The sequence below is a fragment of the Mustela nivalis genome, assembly GCF_964662115.1.
Source record: "Mustela nivalis genome assembly, chromosome: 7".
NCBI lineage: Eukaryota > Metazoa > Chordata > Mammalia > Carnivora > Mustelidae > Mustela > Mustela nivalis.
Window position 1 is genome coordinate 5,608,327 of NC_139026.1, and position 21,531 is coordinate 5,629,857.

The 21,531-nt window shown below is 54.9% G+C and overlaps 1 protein-coding gene across 15 annotated transcripts in view; it reads left to right on the plus strand.

The window, feature by feature from the left end:
* PACSIN2 (protein kinase C and casein kinase substrate in neurons 2) overlaps positions 1–21,531 on the plus strand; it is a 132,317-nt gene that overhangs the window by 98,951 nt on the left and 11,835 nt on the right. For 14 of the 15 annotated variants that reach the window (XM_082739860.1, XM_082739866.1, XM_082739868.1 and 11 more), the window contains 4 exons: positions 11,654–11,810; positions 13,736–13,971; positions 15,276–15,431; positions 19,889–20,064. In XM_082739860.1, the coding sequence (XP_082595986.1) occupies positions 11,654–11,810; positions 13,736–13,971; positions 15,276–15,431; positions 19,889–20,064 (725 nt within the window). Of the gene's footprint in view, positions 1–7,074; positions 7,177–11,653; positions 11,811–13,735; positions 13,972–15,275; positions 15,432–19,888; positions 20,065–21,531 lie in introns of those variants that run through there. The other variant, XM_082739865.1, reaches the window with a different exon arrangement.

Here is a 21,531-nt window from a genome sequence, read left to right on the forward strand (position 1 = left end):
GCCTCACAACTGCCTTCTGGGATGGTGATCTCCATTTCACAGGGAGGGAAACTGAGGCTTGGGTGGTTTGCTGGTGCCCAGCTTCGCATCAGCAGTAGGTGGTGGAACTGAAATTCGGGCCATCTTGCTTCAGCTCTCAGGAGCTCTCCTGAGCTCTCCTCCGAGGAGCTCCTCAGAGGAGAGAAATGTTGCTCTGACTGCCACACATTAATGCTTCTGCTTCAGTGTGAAGTCACGCCCTGTCTCTGGGGTCAGACCCAGGGACACCATTGGCTCAGAGAAGTGAGATAGCCTGCCCAGTTTCCTAGGCGATGACATGGCCTTGCAGATTTCCCCTCCCCGGGATGGTTGCCAGAATCGACCACCCACACGCGGCCAGGGTCCCCCAATTCCTGAGCCTGAGGGGCATGCGGCCTCCTCACTGAGTCTGCTTCTCGGCCCCGCACGCTCACGTTGCCTGCCTGGGAACAGACAGAGCTGGGGGGAGTCTGGCAGCCTCTCATCTTGGGGCCGGCTTGTTCCTCCCCGTCTAAATGCCAGAAAAAGAGCCGTTCCTTGAGAGAATTGTTTGCTGTCAAGCTTTTCCTCTGAAGATAAATTATTTTCTCATTTGATTGCAGTGATGTCAAGCCATGTAAGATAAAACATTTTCCTTTCTACTTAGTGAACAAGTAGAATTACACAGTTTTGGAGCTGGTGGGCTCTTGAGGGCTTCATTAGACTGTGTCAGCTTAGCTCCATGGAGACATTTGTATACAGATGTTTGGGGTTGGCGCTGAGGGACCCAGGTATGGAGATGGGGTGAGGGAGCTCCTGGTCCCATGTGTGTGGTGTGTGTGTGTGTGCGTGTGGGAGGGGGCTGCTAACAGGAATCACTGAAGGGAGACCCAGGGGTTCAGATGCGGGGGACTCAGGGAGACGTGGCACTGTGAAAGCAGTTTGGGGAGGGGATGGGTGGTCCTGGAAGGAAGGGGCCACTACCTACAGGAAGTGCTTGTCCCACTTTTCCAGTCTGGCAGTTTCCCCACCAGGTAGTTTGGCTTTGTGTCCCAGGGGTTCGCCGATGGCAGAGGCCTGTCCCTGCCTCCTTTCCCTGTTGGCATTTCTGCCGAGAGCTGCCGGTCTTGAGCAAACCCAGGGAGACCATCTCCCCAGCCTGTCAGTGGCAGCTCTTACAGCCATAGGGTGCCACACGTGCAGCGCCCGCCTGGAGGGTGGGGATTCGAAGATTTGAAGAGGGTGTGACCCGGTCACTCGGCAGCCGTGTCCTCTGGCTTTTTCCTGGGTACTTGGCTGAAGGACAAGCGTGTGTGCCCCAGAGACCATGAGCTCCAGGGTGGAGTCGTAGGGGAGGGTGTGTGCTGTGCTCACGGACAAGTCCAGGGGTGTCACCGGGCCTCTGCTGCCATCTGAGCAGTATGTACGGAGGGAGGGCGCAGAGCTCAGCGAACCCCGCCAAGCACTCTCAAAGAGGAGTCCACTTCTAAGATAACTGTGTTTCAGCACCTGTGTCCTCTCCACTCTGTGTTCTGCCTTTGGAGCTAGATCTGCAAATGGGGATTTCTGGGTTTCTGTGTCTTCCTTTTTCATTCGAACATTTAAAGATCGATGATGCCATTAATGTTGCAAGTTGTTGAAGTCTAGGATTTGTGCTTTAAAACTGTCACGTAGCACCAGGTGCCTTTGCGGAGTGAGGAGCCTCCTTTTCTTCACCCTCCTACTTGACGAGGACAGTTCCAGGACCGGACGGCGCGCCCGTCAGCATGGGGAGTGAGAGCTGAGCGCTGGAGCTGGGACTGGAGTGAGGCCTCCAGGACAGCGGCAGGGCTGGGGCTGGGCGGAGTCAGCTGGAGCACAGTGAACACCAGCAGGCCAGCCAGGAACTGGGTCTGTGACCCTCTGAGAGCTCGGCTAGGAAGAGAGTATTACTGCCCTTTGAGGATGGCGAGCCCAGTGAGCTCAGGGCTGGTCCATGTAGTGGTTTGGGGTAGCGCCAAGGTGCAGAGCGCCTAGACCCTCTGTTCCAGGGCAGGGCAAGTTGGGAGCCCAGAGGGCGGGTGAGCTGGAAGGCAAAGGGGAGAAGTAAGTGAAGCGGAATCCTCTAGAAACAAGGACTGCCAGAGCACAGTCTGAAAGCAAGGCCTGGACTTGGTTTTCCAAAGATCCTCCTCATAGCCCGTGCTTTCAAGCACACAGCACATTTCACAATCCTAAAATCCCTGGTGACCCCATTTGGGAAGGAAAGCTCCGAGTAGGGGCAGGGATAGGCTGCGGGCCCCTGGGGGACGCCCTGCCGCTGTGTGCGGGATGTGGCATCCGTCCTGTGCCTCTCGAGGAACATGGGTGCGGAAGTGGTGACACGGCCAGGCCCGCGCCAGGAGCCCTCTCAGCCTGCCTGGGACATGGGTAGACTTGGGGATAAACTAACTCGGATCCCGGATTTGACAGCAAGCCTTGTCAGCATAAATGAAGCAGCGGCTGCTTGTGCCCACACAGCACTTTCCAGCTTGGCGGAAGCGATAGCCAGCTGCTCGTTTGTCATGTGTGGCGCTGCTCTCTGATGTGCTCCCGGAGTTGATGCTTTCTGGCTTTTGTGAGGAGAGCTGGATTGATCCTCGGGATTACGACTCGGTAAATAAAGGCTCATGAGCCACTATGTCGTGCATGCCTCCTGCTGAGCACGGAGCAGTCTCCTGGTCCACCCCCCGCCGTGTACCCTGGTCGGGAATCCAGCTCCCAGCACTGTTCTGACGCTGAGACGACACACGGTGCGCCCGCTGTGCCAGGCTTGGGGGATAGAGGAGAGTGAAGGCACAGCCCTTGGCCTCGCCGCTGTTAGCACGTGTAGCCGTGCAGCTGCAGATGTTCGTGCAAGGGTAACGGGAGGGTTGAGCTGAGGGGAAGCTTCCCAAGGGGGTGGGGTCTCGTCTAGCGCCTGCTCCCCGGGCCACGTTGGTGTCCTGCTGCCTCCAGAAAGCAGCCTTGCCCCTCAGAGTCCCCTTCCACTCCCACCACAAATATCATTTGCTTCCAGCAGTCCTGACCAGCCCGAGGGTTCCTTCCAGAACTTGTTGCCGTCTGTAATTGGGTTGTTTATCTGACCCTAAGTCCCAGGAAGGTGGGGACCACAACGGTTTGTTCACCATTATCCCTCGTCCCTCCCACAGTCCTTGGCACATGGTTAGGTGTTCTTACACATTGGCGCGGGGCAAGGGGGTGGGGCGAGGCTCTCAAAAATTGAGTTATGAGGGCTTCAGGGGGCAGCCAGCCTGCTGGTAGCATTGACAGACTCTTCAGGTAGAAATCCTGGAATTACAAAGGGCCGTAGGAGATCATCTAATCCTGTCCCCTCTCTTCATTTGTCTCCCAGTGGACACGATGGAGAGATGGCCGGGTCTGGTTAAGTGGTGCCTGAGCTGGGCTAAGGGCACGCCCGGCTGGAAGGAAACCCACCCCAGCCCAGTGTGTTTAGTCCTTGTGAAATCAGTTCTGCCTCCAGCTTACGGCCGAAGGAACGGAGTGGTGGCGGGAGAGACAAGAGTACAAGGTCATTTATGTGGGGGCAGGGCCAGATCTTTGCCTCTCCCTCCTAAGAGGTGACCTTCCCAGGGTGGGGGCACTGAGGGACTCAAAACAGATAACAGAAACTCATTCAGCCAATCTGTCGCCTTCTGCAGGACTGCCATTAAGGTATCCCAGAAGTGTCATCTTTCATCCTTGTCTTTCAGAAGGGCTGGTTGAGAATATCCTAGAGCCTCTCAGTGTACTTTATCAGCTTTGGATCAAACATTGGACTCTGACTCTGTGGACTTGCCAGGAGGGAGGGACAACACCAAGGGCTTTTCCTTCTGTCCCGTCAGCACAGCACAGCTGCCTCACCCTTGAACCTGCCTCTCCAGAACATAGAAGGTGCTGTTGTGCTGCTGCAGCCTTCAGGGTCACAGTTTAAAGGGTATGAGCCTCTGAGAGTGAAATCAAGGTCATCTTTGGCAAGTGGTCTTAGGAGTTTACAGGTTTGGGGTTCCTGACATGCACCTCAGTGGCACACAGTGGAATCCGGAGCCGGGCCTGTACATTACTTTCCAGTCTTGAACTTTGCCTGGGGCCTTCCCTGGGGCCCAAGGGGCTGGTTGGAAGCACACACATCACCTGATGACCCATGAAGTCTTGGCTTTATCTTGTCTGTTCTTGGCCTGAGGAAGGTTCTGGAAGGTGGGCTCTGCCTTTTTCTGGCTGCGTGATCATGGGTGACTCTGCATCTTTTAAACATTTTCTGTAAAATGGCAACACTAATAGTAGCCACTGTTGGGGATTGTCACAAGATTAAATGAAGTGGCCCACGAAGAGCTGTTAGCATGCTGCCTTGCAGAGTGTAAGCATGCTCCATTATGATGCTCCTGCTGATGAAGACCAGTGCATGGTGCCTGTGGCTGGAGGTTTTCAGTCCAGCTGGGGCGGGAGCTACCATGCACGACTGTGACCCATGTGGGACACGCTGTGGCTGTGGGCCATGGGAACAGTGTGTGGAAGGGCTCTCGTGGCCCCCCGGTGGACCAGCAAGCAGGAGCCGTTGGTGGGGAATTGGTCCCGACTGTCTGCCAGTGTGGGTGATGCAGACGCTCCCTGTTGGTGGTCCAGCGGGGACAGTGGGCATCGGGGAAGCCTCCATGGGGATGACAAGACGAGCCGTAACAGAGAACTGGAGCTGGGGCAGGTAGGATGGGCCTCAGCCACCCGTGCCCTCCCCCGTCCCTCAGCCACCTGTGCCCTTCCCTGTCCCTCTCCCTGCCTTTGACACTAGTCCCGTGCCTAGTGATAGATAGGACTTGTATTAGCAGCGGCTCTTGTAAACTCTGTAGCCTTGCTTTGTGTGCAACTATTCTTAATTCCCGAGGCCGTCACGCTCCCTGTCATTCTGTTTGTTTCTCCGCTCCTGGTGAGATCCGTGCGGGTTGCGGTGTCTACACCTAGTCCTGCGGTTCTTGCTGCTTGCCTCCACCTTGGTATGCCCCTGCCCCCCCCCACCACGTTCACCCACACATTCCCCAGGGAGGAGACTCCTGCATGCCCGCGGCCCAAGAGAACATTTCTGTAGCGCTCTGACTCAGGGACAAGATTGCCAGGTCCTCAGAGGGCACGTGTGTGTAAGCGTGACTTAATTACTGCCTGCTTGTTCGCGGGCCCGCTCCAGGCTGTTTTCCACGAGTGTGTCCAGTGAGCGTCCTGTGTACCCCCTCTGCCCCACACTTGGCATGTCCCACCGCGGGTTTGCCAGACTGCAGGAGTGAAGTGAAGAGCCTTGTGATCATGGCATCCCCCCAAGTCGCACAAGGGGAAGCCCCCTACTGCTGTGAGCCCCTCAGACTTTGCTTCTCTCTGAAGTTGCCCTAATCATAGCCTTTGCCCAGCTTCCCTCAGGGCCCGACTTTCTCATGTGGCTCTATGGGACCTCCCGGGGCATCCCAGTTTAGCCTCTTGTCCATTTACACAGAGCAGGTTGGGAAGTAGTGTTTGTAGTCTGTTCATTTTGTCCGTGGTGTTGATTTCTGAACAGAAACCCTTAATATTTGATGTAATAAAATTCATTTATACACACAGCACATGTGTATGTAAGTATTTGTAGAGCTTTGACTTTGGAAATTTTAAGGATCCTGCCTGGCCCTAAGTCACACAGACAGTCACCTACGTTTTCTTCTGGTCACTTTCTTGTCCTCCCTTAAGTTTCTATTGAGCACCAGCCATGTGGCGGAGCCAGTGGAAGGCAGTGGAGAAAGAGTGGTGGCTGAGGAAGGCGAAGGTCCGCACCTTCTTTTTTTCTTTTTTTAACATATTATTTATTTATTTGAGAGAGAGAGAGAGAGAGAATGAGAGCGAGCACAAGCAGGTAGAAGAGCAGAGGGAGAGGGAGAAGCAGACTCCCCACTGAGCAGAGAGCCCAACGTGGCACTCGATCCCAGGATCCTGGGATCATGACCTGAGCTGAAAGGAAGACACTTAACCGACTAAGCCACCAGGTGCCCCGAAGGTCCACACCTTCTTAGGGCAAAGAGTTGGATGGTATTTGGGCTTGATGTCCTGTTCCCCGCAGGCTCTGGTCTACACAGCATGAAGGGAGGCCGTCTGGGGGCGTGGATGCAGGGGCTGGCTAGGGAGGACAGGCTGTTCCGGGCACAGACCGCTGCTCCCATGCTCTGTTGTGCTGCCAGTGGGCAGGGAGACAGCCAGAACTTCACTTGGGTCCCGGGGGGTAGGGGGCAGCGTCCGTTGGGATGGTGGGTGGTGTTGAAATGAGCCATGGGCCGGCAGGAGGAAGCCGCAGGGAGGGGACTGTGAGCTCTGGGGCAGCTCTGCCTGGTTCCATTCTCACGTGGGCCACTGGTTTCACTCGGGGACTTCGGCTGTAATCGGGTGATCTGTGTGATGAGTCTGACGGTCAGCAACCAGAGGGGAGAGTACAAAGGACCGACTCAGGGCGCCTGCGTGGCTCAGTGGTTGAGCCTGCCTTCAGCTCAGGTCATGATCCCGGGGTCCTGGGATTGAGCCCTGCTTCGTGCTTCCAGCTTTAGGGGGGGCCTGCTTCTCCCTCTCTCTGCCTCTCCCCGTCGCTTGTGTATGCTCTCTCTCTTTCTCTCTCTTTCAAAATAAATAAAATCTTTTAAAAAAGAAGAAGAAACTGGGGGGCTGATGGGTGGGAGACTCAGGAGCTGCAGGTTCACTTTCCGAGTCACCTACCTGGGATCCCCAAAGGTCTCACTCAGTAGCTTCCAGAGCCTCCAGCCTTCCTGTTGCCTCTGGCCACTGTGTTCCACAGAAGGGAGTCAGCCACGCTAAGTAGTCCCCAAAGTCAGAGAGGCAGGCATTCTCCCGTGTCCTTGTGAAAGGGGTTCCAGAGTGTTTACACGTAGAGGATAAAGGAGGAACTGGTGCGACCTGTTTGAGCAGTCCCTGGGGCGGGGGCAGCTGTAATTATACTCCTGCTGGGTTTTAGACAGAAGCCACGGTCTCTCTTTTGGTTCCTGATTATGCAGATGTTTCTGCAAAGGATTGCTGCAACTCTAGCCCCAGACTCCTCCTCGCTGACTGGAAATCCAAGGCGTGTCCCACACTGGATTCTCAGTGCCTGGGGTGGAGGAAAACCAGAGGAATGACTGGGGCCAGACTTAAAGAATCGGAGAGGTAGCAGCCTGGAGGAGGGCAGGCTGCTGGGGGCCTCAGCCCCTGGGTGGGGAATTGGGTCTTTGGAGAGAAGATAGAGTGATTCGGATTCTTGGGAGGACAGCAGAGCTTGGTGGTTGGGAGGAGTGTGCCCCCCCATCCCCCCACCCCACCCGCCGGGGAAGTGGGGGGGAGAGTGGCTTCTGGAGAGCTCTGGAATCTTGGTGGTTCTGCTCTTTCCCAAGGCCAGTCTGCGAAGACTACAGCCCCTGAGGTGCCTGGGCACTGACGGATCCTGCTCCCTCTGTCTGGCTCCTACCTGCCACCTGGAGGACAGAACGGTCCCTTTTCCAGCTTTCCCACTCTCTTCCCCCACTGCCTTGGCCCCAGGCTGAGGAGGCCATTCTCGGCACCTTCCTCCAGAAGCTTCACCCTCCTGATCCCGACCAGCCCCCGAACATGGCACCCTTCAGAATGACCATCTGACCCTTGAGATGTCTCACCATCTGACGCGCTCCCACCCCCAGCGGCATCTGACACCCCCACACACCACCCCCCGCCCCCGTCTAAGTCACTAGTCATTCCCTCGCATCCCATGATCCCTGCTCCATGCCTCCTGATTGCACACCTGAGTCCCGTTGCTGGTACATCTTTTCACCAACACTGTTCTCTTGCTGGAGACCTTTATCTCTCCTCACCTTTAACCTGGCCAGCTTGCTACTTGTCCTTGAAAATTAAGTTTGGTTGTTGCCTCCAGTACACCTTCCCCAGCTCCTCCTCCTCCCTCTGGCTGAGCAGTCCCCGAGGGAGAAGAGGGTGTCCCAGCCCTGCACCCAGATGTCTGTGTGTTGAGGTCTTTAGTATCTTGGTATCAGAGGAGGTGAGCCTGAATTTTAAGGAAGTTAGGAACATAGCTAGCTTCACACCTGGCTTTTAAAATGGACATTTTGTGAATAAATCAATTGATAATAAGGTTTGGAAGAAATCTCATGTACTTTTTAAATTCTACATAAAGTTCTTTGCCATTTGGCCACCTTGGAACAAACTAGTGTTTAAAAAAAAAAAAAAAAGAGAGAGAGAGAAACTTAAATGACAAAACTGATAAAACAGAAATAGCTAACCATATAGGTCCTCACTTTAACACGCGATCCGTTTGTCCCTTGCGTTTTAACAAACCAGTCATCATCATACCTCAGTTTATAAAATGTATTTTTAAAAAAAGAGAGAACACACTCCACCGCAGAAGACAGATGGGTGACAGACAGGAACAAAAAAAGATGCACAGCATCGCTTGACATTAGGAAAGTGCAAATTAAAATCACAGGAGTGATTTACTGTACAACACTTCCACTCCTGAATATTTACCCAAAAGAAATGAAGACCTACGTCTATACAAAGACCTGTCTGTGAATGTTTACGGCTTTTTTTTCCCCCCATAATTGCCCCAAGCTGGGAACAACCCCAGTGTCCTTCAGCAGGTGAAAAGGCAAATGAATGATGGTATATGCATTCAATAGAGTACCTCTTAGCAATGAAAAGGAGTAAACTGTGGACATAGACAGTAACATAGACCATAACTGGATCGGTCTCAAAAGCCAGACCACATACTGTGCGATCCATGTACCCTGGACAGCTTGGTCAACAGTGCTGGGCCGGAAGAGCTCTTTCCAACTGGACTAAGAATCAGATTGACAGGAGACAGATTAACGGGAGAAAATGTAATTTAATTTGTATATGTGTGGAATCTGCACAGAGACGGCGTATTCCAAAGACAGGCAAAATGAGGTACATACGCCATCCTGAACTTGGGAGAAGTGGGTAGGGGTCTGGGACTTCAAAGGGAAGGAATGTGATTCACAGGAAGATGAAAAAGAGTAAATGTTTAGGAAACATGAATGTTTGCTGGGCGGCTCAGAAACAATGGGACACGGAGGACGTTGATCAGATAGGCCTTGCTGGGTTCCGCCCTGTCCCCCAAGCCTAGTTCAGAGTATAATGGAGTTCTCTATGGTGGCAGCTCTCTTCCTGGAGCAAGTCCTCTATCTAGATTCTTTGTAGGCAGCTGCAGGGGAGGTAAAGAATCAGAATCTGCTGGGTATGATTGTTTTTTAACTCAAAATAATCTTCATGCCAAAGTGGCCTGTTAGGTCTCAGTCAAGCTGTGATGAGCTTAGCCCTTCTTGCCACCAGCGCAGCAGCAGGGTTTTGTTTTGTTGGTTACTTGTTTTCATCCTGCTGTAAATTTCAAAGTAACATCAAGGCCCTATTTTAAGGGAAGTGAGCTCGCGGTGTCCCTTCCAGCTGGTTGTGAAATGTTTGCTTTTGGGGGCCCCTGGGGCGCTCAGTTGGTTAAGCCACCGACTTTGATTTCAGCCCAGGTCATGATCTCAGTGTGGTGAGATTGAGCCCCATGTTGTCAGTGTCCATGTCTGCTTGAGAGCCTCTCTCCCTCTCCCTCTGTCCCCCTCCCCGACTCGTGCTGCCTCTCTGAAAAATAAATAAATAAAAATGGGCGGGGGGGAAATGCTTGCTTTTGCCTTGCCAAGAAAGGGGCTGCCGAAGGATAAGGTGGAGGGTCCGTGTCGGTGAGGAGCAGCAGCCTGGCCACGCCCTCGCCAGGACAACGACTGACATGGACTCGCAGGGCTATTCGGCCTACCTGCTGGAGACCACCGCCCGGTGCCGCTTCGCTTCTGGGGGTCCTCGCTGTTCCCAGGGGAGCAGGGCTCTCTCTGGCCTCAGGGACAGCCCTTCCTGAAGGGGCCAGAGCCCCTCCTCCCCCACTGCCTGTCTCCTTGCGGGGCCCCTGTGTTCTGTCCCTCTGCAAAGTCTTCCCCACCACCCCCTTCATGTGGTTAACTCAGCTCAGGATGGGAGAAACAGGTAGTTTGCAGTGTTCAAAAGTTGGAGTTAGCAGGCTGTGCCGTTGGTTTCCACAGCCTGCCCTGGGGAGAGTAGACCGTCCCCTTCTCAAATTGGAAACTACTCCTCCCTGTTCTCCAGGAGTTTTCCGACTGAGTCCAGAGACGAAATAGGAGAGTGATCACCCGGGCAGAGAGCTTTACAAATAGTAAAACTGATCAGGGTTGTTGAAGATTTTTGAAGACAGGAGAAGAAAAGGTTGAAATAGAACCGATCATTTTCCTGCCACTTTTCCTCCAGTGCTCCAGCGCAGTCGGGCTCTCCTGCCGCACTGACTGCGGAAAGAATGAAACATATTGAACCCTTTTGATTCCCACCCCAAAGTAGCCACTAATGTTTTGTTAATTATTCTTTATGTATTTGATAGATGAGCTAGTTTCTCTTTTCACACGTGAAAGAAAGCAGCCAGAACTCACCATGACCCTTGGCAGAGCAGGTAAACACACTGTCCTCCCTGGAACCATGCGAACCTGCCTTCAGCGGCAGCCCAGCCCCTGCTGCTCGAGGTCCAGGGAACCATGTCGTTCTCCAGGCCTTGCTGCTGTTCTCTTAAGATGGGGACAGTTAGTCCTACTCTTTAAGGCAGGGCAATATTTGGAGGTGAAAGACACCAGCTGTGGTGCCTGGCACGCACTGGGTACTCCTTAGTGGGAAATAGCATTTATTGCTCTAATCAGGAAGTAATAATAATCTAGTGCAGGATGCCATTAATGCGGAAGGCAGGGGTGCCTGGGTGGTTCAGTGGGTTAAAGCCTCTGCCTTTAGCTCAGGTCATGATCCCAGGGTCCTGGGATCGAGCCCCAAATCGGGCTCTCTGCTCAGCGGGGAGCCTGCTTCTCCCTCTCTCTCTGCCTGCCTCTCTGCCTACTTGTGATCTGTCTATGAAATAAATAAATAAAATTCTTTAAAGCGGAAGGCACCTGAAACCTGTTTACACCGATGGTGACCAAAAGACCTTTCGCCAATTCTGTAATATTAATTGTAAGATCATTTTAGGAACGACTGGGTGGCTCAGTTGGTTAAGTGGCTGCCTTTTGCTCAGGTCATGATCCCAGGGTCCTGGGTCCCGCTTTGGGCTGCTTTGCAGGGAGCCTGCGTCTCCTTCTGCCTGCTGTTCCCCCTGCTTGTATGTGCATGTGCTCGCTCGCTCTCTGGCAAATAATCATTTTAATCTGAGTTACTGAATTCTTTTTTTTTTTTCTTAAATCTCTCTAGTGAGACCTCACTTATTCTGGGGCGCTGTCCCTGCGCCTCAGTTTGCACGCGATGCCCTCTGGGCACCCTCGGCCCCTCACTTCCCTCTATCACAGCCCTTCCTGGGCTTGTCTGTCTCCTTCCCTGACCCACGGGTCAGAGCGTGGACACTGGCCATATGGTTATTAAGAAGCTCCAAATCTTAGTATTGCTGCTTGTAATAAAAATGGGGAGCCTGTCATCTAACAGGATGCCTTTCGAGTGGGAGAGGGATGAACACTTAGGAGCCCAGCTAGCATGGAGGCTTTGTACAGCCGTGGGGGTCAGGCTGTCTCACTCCCAGGAGGGGCCCCCTGCCTCACGGTGTGGTTCTGTCTCCTAGGTCGGGAACTACAAGCGGACCGTGAAGCGGATTGACGATGGCCACCGCCTGTGCAGCGACCTCATGAACTGCCTGCACGAGCGGGCGCGCATCGAGAAGGCCTACGCACAGCAGCTCACAGAGTGGGCGCGGCGCTGGCGGCAGCTCGTGGAGAAAGGTAGGGAGGCTGCCGCCCGGGATATCTCTGCCCAGGAGCTCTGCGCAGACCTCACAGGATCAGGGCAGGGCTGCGTCTCTAGCTCTGGGGGCTGTGAGTCACATGGGGGAGTGGCAGGGTGCCGTCCTCCAGCAGCACAGGCTGCGGGCTTTCTTTCTCCTTCTCTGTGGCATGGGGCCCCTCTGCAGACAGCTCCAGGGTCTCCCGTGGCAGCCCTTGTCACCCGTGGGACATGCTACTACCCTTCCCGGTCTAACTCAGAACAGCTCCTTCAGGACCCAGTTTTGAGTAAAGTGGTTGTCACATCAGAGGCCTTGCTGTTCCACACCGTGGGTTCCAACACGGAGAGTGGTTTATCTGTAAGCCAGGCTGTGTAGCCCATCAGGTAAGGATAGATGGTGACACCCAGCAGGCTTTCTCATTCTAAATCGTGACAGGGATAACTAGAGGTGTTGTGTGGTACAGGTTTCGCCCCCACTCCCTCCTTAGCAAAACACTCAGAAGATTCTGGAGCTTAGTAACAGAGTGCTGCTGTGGGTCTAGATTGTGCTCAGAACGCACTTCCTTGCAGTAGGCCAGGAGCTTGATGGATTATGGGGTTTTCTGAGACAGAAGCCGGATAGTGGGACTTTCTCAGGGTGTGCTGTGGGCCAGGCCCTTCCACCATGATGGCTCACCTCGGAAGATGGGGAACCGTCTGGCTGAATGGTCGTAGAGGGGTCGTAGAGGGGCACCTGTAGCTGGGTCTGGACCGGCTGCTCGTCTTTCCCCTGTTGCTGAAACAAGTCATCCGTGGGGCCTGCCACGATACCTTGGTTCAGGGTAGGTGTCAGGGAGTGAGGTGGCCACGCACAGGTGAGAAGTAGCCAGGGGAGGGCCAGCTCCTTCAGTAAGCCGTAACTGTTGCTGTTTGATTTCTACCTGTTAGGACCCAGCTGCCAGCTCGGTCCCTTGCATTTATTCAGAACTTGAGGTTCACAGAACACCCGTGCCCCCTTACCTTGTGGATCCCGCCACTGTGTTGCAGACCAAGGCAGGAGAGGGAGCTGCTCATTTTATAGACACAGGGGATTCAAAGTTCAGAAGGGCTCACCTTCCACCGTTGTCTCCCCCAATGCCTCTCTGTGTCATTCCCCAGCTCGAACAGTGACTGTCCCCTGGGGGAGCCTGGAGGGCAGGACCTGGGTCTCCCCGTTTTCATCCTCAGATGCTCTCATGGCCTCTTCCTCCGTCTCTCTCTGCCCTGCCACCCCACGCCTCAACAAAATGACAGGCCAGATCGGGAGCTTCCTTCCTGAGCATAGTGTTTGCGGTGACCACTGTCTAGAGATTTCCATCTGGCCAGAGCAGGTTCCTGCCTCCAACTCTCCTTCCTCTCCCCAAGACAGAGTTTCCATTCTGCAGAGGAGACAGTCCCGTCTGACAGGCAGCTCTTGCGCTCTGCTCTGAGCCAGGCTCTGTTTCCCTGGGTGGGTGAATGGGAGAGGAGCGAGGAGTCCTCCGCGGGGCAGGGGGAGGTGGGCTGCCAGAGCACCTGAGCGGGGAGAGCTCAGCCCACTTCAGAGGCCCCTCCTTCTCCAGCCAGCCTTGAGCAAAATCAAACTTCCAAGATGCAGAAACAAGTTTTTAAAAAGCTTAGTGACTTTTAAAAAAGGAAATGTGTGTAATTCCCGAATTGTCGTAACAGAAGAATGGCTGAGTGGGTCCAGCTTCAGTTCCTTATTCTTTCTTCATCCCAGACTGAAAAAGGAACAGCCACTGAGCGCAAACTACCTGAGAGAACCAAAACCTCCCGGCCCCCGCAGCCAGGCTGCTGGCCCAGAATCCAGTCCTCCCCGCCTAGAGAGGTTAACGGACAGGATCCCTATCAGGGCCTGTCTGGGAGCCCCAGTGCCCAGTAACCACCAGCTTCTCTCTTGTGCCAGGGCCCCAGTATGGGACGCTGGAGAAAGCCTGGACAGCGGTCATGTCCGAGGCGGAGAAGGTGAGCGAGCTGCACTTGGAGGTGAAGGCCTCTTTGATGAACGAGGACTTCGAGAAGATCAAGAACTGGCAGAAGGAGGCCTTTCACAAGCAGATGATGGGAGGCTTCAAGGAGACCAAAGAAGCCGAGGATGGCTTTCGGAAGGCGCAGAAGCCCTGGGCCAAGAAGCTAAAAGAGGTGCCTCCCTCCTGTGGGCTGCTCCCTGCCCAGCCTGACTCTGTGCTTCGTGGCTAGACCCTCTGAGTGCTTTCGGCCCAGGATGCTAACAGCGGTAGAGATGAGGCCACCCCACGGGCCAAGTAGCCCATCGTAGTTAGTATTAACCCGAGCTCAACACACGAAAGTGCCTTTGGGGTAGTAGAAAGGGTTAATTTAAAATTTGTCTTTCTTTTATATATGTTTTTCTTTGAAATTTGCAAATAATACCATTACAGGTTTTTCTAAAAGTAGCAACCAAAGCCACGGAGTCTCCTCCAGCCTTGGCTAGCTGGAGGCTCTCCTACACGCGCCCCGGCCCACAAGTGCACCCCTCCCCGCCACCCCGCCACCCCACCACCCTGCCCAGCCCCATTCCTCGGGGGTGACTTGCTGCTTCCTCATGCCTCCACTCTCTGGCTTTTCTCAGGAGCTGCCCCACCTTCCTCCCCCTCAGATACCTCCTCCTCAGAATCACCCAGAACAGACCTCCGTCTTTGAGTTGTAATGACAGGCTTTCCTTCTTTTTTCCATGTCTTGGCTTTTGCCACGTCTCTTTTCTCTTGCTTCTTGTCCGTGGCCTCATTTGTAACAACTGCCCTCACCCCCTCATGAGACTATGGGTACAAAACTCATCTTTCCTCTCTAGAATGAGCCCCGTGACTTTGGCTCAAGGAAGAAAGCATGTGTGAAATACAGATACGGCTGCTGTGTGCGCACGCGCGTGTGTGTCGTGTTCTCCCCGTATGAGATAGCCGTGGAGCCGGTGGCCTATAATTCTGCCTCCCAGCTCTATCCCTCCTGATAGCTCTGGAATTTTGGGACATTCTTCACATGTGCTGTTCCAGCTGCCTGGCCTGCCCTTCCCGCAGATAGCCACACCTCCTGCACTTTCTTGCTCTGTGTCATCTTGGCTGGCGCTCTCCAGTTGCTCCGGATGCACTTGACCCGCCCCGCCCTAGCACGGCACTCCACCTCTCTTCCCTGTTTCCTCTTCTCCTTGGCGCTCCTCACCCTCTTGTTCACTCTGCTCTTCAGCTAGCTTTGTAGCTGCCTCCCTGGCCAGACAGAGAGCTCCCCGAAAGCCAGCGTCTTCGGCGCCGCGCCCCTAGTGCCTAGAACAGCGCCCGGGCCGAAGCAGGCGCTCCGGCGTGTCTGTTGGACGAGCTCCTCCCTGTAACTCTGTTGTAACCACCCGGCACGTGCAGCTTTGTGCCTGCTCCCCACCCCTGGTCGGGATTTTGAACTTGCAGACAGTGACACTCAGGAGCTCTTTCTCGCTGTAGGTAGAAGCAGCAAAGAAGGCCTACCACGCGGCGTGCAAAGAGGAGAAGTTGGCCACATCACGAGAAACCAACAGCAAAGCAGACCCGTCCCTCAATCCCGAGCAGCTTAAGAAGTTGCAAGACAAAGTAGAAAAGTGCAAGCAAGACGTTCTGAAGGTAAACGAGCCCGTCTTTCCCCATGTCCAATGCACATGCCTCGCCTGGCCGCCTCTCTGGCCACGGTGAGCCTTCGTCGCCGCTTGATGGGTGGGGAGGTGGCATGCCAGTGAGACCTGCTCATCCCCTCGCCCTCCCGCGATGGGCACCTCACCTTACCACAGCCCCCTGCGCCCTCCTCAGGACAGGGGCAGAACTGAGGGCCGGGCAAGCTGGGGAGCTGACGAAGCCTCTGCTCAGGGAAGGGTGGCGGGGTGGCCAGGCAGCTGCGGGAGAAGTGGCAGGAAGTGGCCTGTGCAGGACAAGGAGGTGTGGGCTCAGCAGCGGGGAGCTGACATGTGGGCTGGCACAGTGGGTTGTGATGACCGAATCGCCAGCAGTCTTGTGAGGCAAGTGAAGTAAGGAGCTTAGGACACTGCTAACAAGAAGCCACTGAAAGAAGGTTCCAGAGCCCAGACAGGGCAGAGGTTTGGAGGAGGAGCATAGCTTAGATGGATTGCCCTGGTGGTGAATGGAGGGAGTCCCCTGAAGGGGTGGTAGAGTGCCCAGGAGGCCCAGCACTCTGTGGCCAGGGGAGCTTGGCAGGGCGTGGGTAACAGGCAGGTTTCCCCAGCAGCCCCGGCAGTGGAGGCCTCAGAGAAGTGTGGGTGGAGCCTGTGGGCGCTCAGCTGAGAGACCTGAACGGTCGCCACGGGCGGCAGGCCCAGTGCAGTACCCGGATGCCCCTCTCCCTCTTCTGGGCGGTGGGGAGGTTCTGTGCTGCCATGGATTAGAGAGAGCCCATGGGAAGATGGTGGAAGCCGTTGGGCTCCACGGATGCAGGTAGTGATCCTGCCTGGAAGGCCTGAGGCACGGAGCGCAGACACTAGACAGAGTCGTAGAATTTCCAGTTCCCAGGGAGTGAGAGCTGACAGGAGCCAGGCCCAGGCCGCGGCCTCTGCTGTGTGGGGAGGGGTGCGGGGCTGGGGGCCGCTGCTCTCAGCCTCCCTCCTGCAGCCATGCTGAGGGAGGAGATGCTACCGGCATTTGGAGAGAAAGAGGCAGCCAAGCTGAGAAGGCCTGCATCCCGGGAATCGGGTGTGAGGCCGAGAAGGGAAACAGGAACGCCGAGCTGCTCTGTTCACACCCCCACCGAGCCCAGAGAGTTAAGAGGTGGCATCTCTGTTGTGTGACGGGGGCAACTAAGTCCAGAGAGGCTCAGTCTTGTGCCGCCTGGTAGTGTGAGTGGAGGAGGACCTGTACCCTCTGTCACCGCTCCGTCACTGGCACAGTGACGAAGGGCGGTTGTGGGGAAAGTCATCTGCCGAAGAGTTCATCGCTCAGACCAAGCAGCAGAGTCCGTTGAGGCACTGCCCCCACTTTCCGCACCGGCTCTGGGCCAGGAGGGTGGGGTTCAGAGCCGCCGGCTGCCTCCACCGAGGGGTCAGGTAAGGAGTCTGGGCTACATGCTAAAAGGGGAGGGCACCCGGGCTCAAGGCGCAGAAGGCTGGGGCTGCTGAGGATTACCTTTGCCAGGTGTCCAGGGCGGTGCCTGAAGGAGAGACGTGGCATCTTTGCTTCCTGGGTGTGGGGGGAGGGAGGTAGACACAGACCTTTCGTGTTTCACGGTCACTCACAACAGAGTCCACCAGCTTGATCTGGGGTCCAAGGTCAGACGTAAGGCTGGATGTCATGCCACTTTGTAGAGGTTTCCCTTCTGACTCTGTGGTCCGGCCAATGACCTCGGGGCATGATGGTCCTTGTAGCCGGAGAGCTGGCCCGAACAGGAGGGCAACCTCATCCCTCACCCCCCTTCCTGACGCAGTTTCTAAAAACCAGCACCCAGTGACTGATACACCCTTCTGTGTCTCTGACTGGTTCGGTGGTGACTGCACCTTGCAGTATCCCTCAGAAAGGAGCTTCTCAGGTTCAATGCTAACTGCCCCAGTCCACAGAAGGGCGAAGGCTGCCTTTCATTTCATTCCATGGATGTTTACTAGGAACTTGCTCTGTTCTCTGTGCTTGGAATTCCCCAGTAGTGACGACCCTGTTCTGCATCTGGCTTTGCTAGGGCAGAGCTGTTTGTGACACTGGGGAGCATCTGGTTGCCACTGGGCACTGCAGGGGCTCCAGGGAGACTGCTGTGTGCCGTTGAGGTCTCCCAGAGAAGGGGATGCTCTCTGCCGCTCTGATGGTCCGCCAGGAGCTGGGTGTTTCGGCCACAGCTGCATGTCCTGAGGCCCCTGAGCTCGGGACCTCACACCGGGCCTCGCACAGATAGACCCGGGGCGGCTGATGGTGATGTTGAGTCATCAGAGCAGTGAGTGGCCCTCTGGGAATGTCCAAATTCTGGAAATGATAACCTTTTCCTGGGGTCACAGAGGACCCAGGCCCAGCCAGGAGGCTCAGAAGCAGAACAAGGAACGGCATATAAGGGAGCGCCGGGGAGGGGGGCTCCAGGGAGTGGGTGGAGCCTGTTAGGGAAGTCTCTGAGAAGAGGGTTCTTGAGAACATCGGTGGCTGGTGGGGGGTGGGGAGCTTTCCAGGGCAGCAGTCACAGAGGGTGTCCGGGAGGGGAGCAGCGTAGACAGTAGATTTGGGGTCTTGAGAGGGCAGAGCTGCTCCAGACGTGGCGGGGCTGGGGTCCTGAGACATGGCCTTGGTCATGAAGGCAGGAGGCTCAGCCCAACCTCAGTAGTCCACACAGTCGTCAGGGCCAGAAAAGTGAGGTTTCTGGGTGGTCCCCCCATTTCTCAGGGTCTCTGCAGGGGAAGAGCTTACAGTAAACATGTCCCCAGCCCTGCCATCCCTCACTTTGCCCCAGAAGGCCCCTGGGGTCCTACCCTGTTTCCTTTCTGGTAACAAACTTATACTTGAGGGCAGTCTCAGACTGAATGGTTGTGTAGGGGCTGCAGCGAGCCAGAGGACAGGGAGACAAGGACTTTTTCAATGCCTCCTTCACGCAGCTTGGTGCCCTTTGTGGGTCACTTAAATATCAGGTCATTTAAATATCAGAACGCTGTGGAGTACGGCATGGTGGGGTCGGCTCCAGGCCACGCAAGAAAGTGAGTCAAATGAATGCTTTTGGTTGCCCAGTGCATATAAAAGCTGTGTTCACGCTATAGTGTAATTTATGAAGTGTGCAATTATGTTACATCTAAAAACAATGGATACACTTTCATTAAAAAATACTTTATTGCTGTGGTGCCTGGGTGGCTCAGTAGGTTAAGCCTCTGCCCTCAGCTCAGGTCACGATCCCAGGGTCCTGGGATCGGGCCCTGCATCAGACTCTCTGCTCAGCAGGGAGCCTACTTTCCCTTCTCTCCCTGCCTGCCTCTCTGCCTACTTGTGATCTCTGTCAAATAAATAAAATCTTTAAAAAAATACTTATTGCTAAAAACTGCTAACCATCATTTGAGATCTCAGTGAGTCCTAATCACTGATCACAGATCACCATGACAAATGCAGTAATAGGGATGAACAAAGGAATTACCAAAATGTGGCCAGAGACATGAGCGAGCAAGAGCTGTTGGAGAAATGGCACCGGAAGACGTGCTCCATGTGGGGTCGCCACAGACCTTCAGTCCGCAAAACACACAATACTATGGAGAGCCACAAAACGAGGTTTGCCTCCACCTCATCTTCAATGGAGGGAAGTGAGGCTCTAAGAAACACAGGGTCCAGAATGCACCTCCAGGTCTGTCTGGCACTCAGAGCCTGTGATCTTGCCCAGAGGAATCTGCTGCGTCACCCCTGCAGTGGGCAAGGTCCGAGGCACGAGGCAGACTTAGTAGAGCCCTTGCCCAGGGAGAGAAGACATGGATGGATGCCGTGGGCACGAATCAGCGGGGCAGTGGTGCCCGAGAGCATGCGCCCTGGGCTTCAGAGTGACCGTCCCTTCCCCAGCATCTGCCTGTTCGGGCCTGATACTAAGCTGAGAGGCCTGGCAGATGCCAGGAGTGTGGTTTGCCATTCAGAAGTGGAGGGGCTGGGACTTGAACTTGAATTTGAAAGTGGAGTCTGTCAGACTCCAGAGTTTGTGCTTTTTGTGCTTTGGAATCTGTGGAGGCCTGAGAAGCTTTCCCCAAGGGTGAGCTCAGTGGTGGAGGTAGCATCCGAGATGAGCCTGGCCATGTGGGGTGGAGGTGTGTCTTTCTGAGTATTTTCCCAGCCCAGATTGGGTGGGGGTACCCTGTGGGAGTAGAGGTAGAGTGTGAATCTTCTGGGCTGGGACCTGAGGAAGTAGATCCTTGGATTTTGGTCACAGCTCCTCTGCCTGCTTCTGAAGTCACTCAGAGTGTCTGCTTTAGTACTGTCACCTGATCAGTGAGCCTAGATGCTGATGAATTCAGAAGCGGCAGAAAGGACCAGCGACAGGTGAGGACGAGGGTACAGAGCCTGGCTCACTTTGTCTCCGTCAGAGGGAAGCAGGGTGCATGGCAGTGAACCTTGTCCTGTTGGCGCGGATTCTCTTGCAGACCAGAGAGAAGTATGAGAAGTCCCTGAAGGAGCTCGACCAGGGCACACCGCAGTACATGGAGAACATGGAGCAGGTGTTTGAGCAGTGCCAGCAGTTTGAGGAGAAGCGTCTGCGCTTTTTCCGGGAAGTTCTGCTGGAGGTCCAGAAGCACCTAGACCTGTCAAACGTGGCCAGGTAAGTTTCCATTACCATGAGGTCAGTGGAAAGTTGCTTTTGAGTCAAGGTCAGTCATTGCTCTCCAGACTCGGGATGGCACTGATCTTCTCTCTGGGGGCGCCTGGGTGGCTCAGTCAGTTAAGCGTCTGACTTGATTTCAGCTCAGGTCATGAGATCAAGCCCCATGCTGGGCTCTGAGCTCAGTGGGAAGTCCGCTTAGGATTCTCTCTCTCTCCTTCTGACCCCCTACTTCAAATAAATAAATTAATTAAAGTTAAACTAATTTTTTTAAAAAGAGAGCAAAGAGCTTTTCTCCCTAGTTAAGTTCTCCTGCCCAGGGACGGACCTGGTGTTGAGCCTGTCTGCAGCTGCCTGGTCAGCCTGTGCCAGGCAACCCAACGCTGGGGACAGCTGACTCCTGGCCTGAGCTGGGCGGCCTCGGGCTACACAGTAGGTGGGCCGTGCACTGCCGGCCGCGGGCACAGCACTCGAGGGCCGAGTAGGAAGGGAGGCCTGCAGCCTGGACAGCCACAGCCGGCGTATTGGAAATCACGCCAGGAGCATTTCTGGTTTCCTGGGCTGCTCTGCCCTGCCCTCAGGACTGTCTTACTCTGAAGGCCTTCCCGAGACCCCTCATTCTAGAGCAGCTGGCTGCCCAGCACAGCTCAGGCCCTCGGGGACTCCGCTCGGATCATGACATGGAGGCCGGGATATTTCTTCTGCATTTGCCTTGCCTTTGATTCCACGATGCCTTCTTCGGGGCAGAGGTCTGGGCTAACCGTGGATGTGGACTTGAGTCATTCATATTGTAGAGCCCTGTAGGAACGACTCACAAGCTAAGGCTTGTCGTTTGTAGGAGATTACATTCCTTTGTCTCCTGCACAATATGTGGAAAGGAACGATTACTGTCCAGCCACTCTGCCAAGAGTTAATTAATGCTTATGACAGTCTATAAAGTGGGTAGCATTATTCCCCGTCTTACCGATAGGGAAACTGAGGCCGGTTGTGGTGCGTTGACTTGCCTTAGGGCTGCATGGCTGGCTGGGGTAGGGCAGGCTGTGCCCATGATGTATATGTGCGTCCTTGTCTGGCCTCTGTGGCCTCACCGAGTCCTCGAAGCCTGCCCGGGGAGTAGATGGCAGAAGTGTCCTAGGCTGTCCTAACAAAGTACCAGAAACCTGCAGCTTGTGGCGGCAACAGTTCATTCTCCCTCAGTTTGGAGGGTGGGAAGTGTGAAATGAAGGTTTTGGCAGGGCCGAGCTCTCTCTGAGGCTCTTGGCGGGGATCACTGCAGCTGTCATTCCGTCTGCTGTCAGCTCTTGGCTTGTGGACATGTCACCCCCACCACGCGGCCATCTTCCTGTGTGTCTTCACCTGCCCTTCCCTCTGTGTGTGTCTGTGTGTCTCCATTTCTCCTTTCTTCTAAAAAGGTGCCCATAGATTAGGGCCTCATTTTAACCTAATTACTTCTGTAAAGACCCTGTT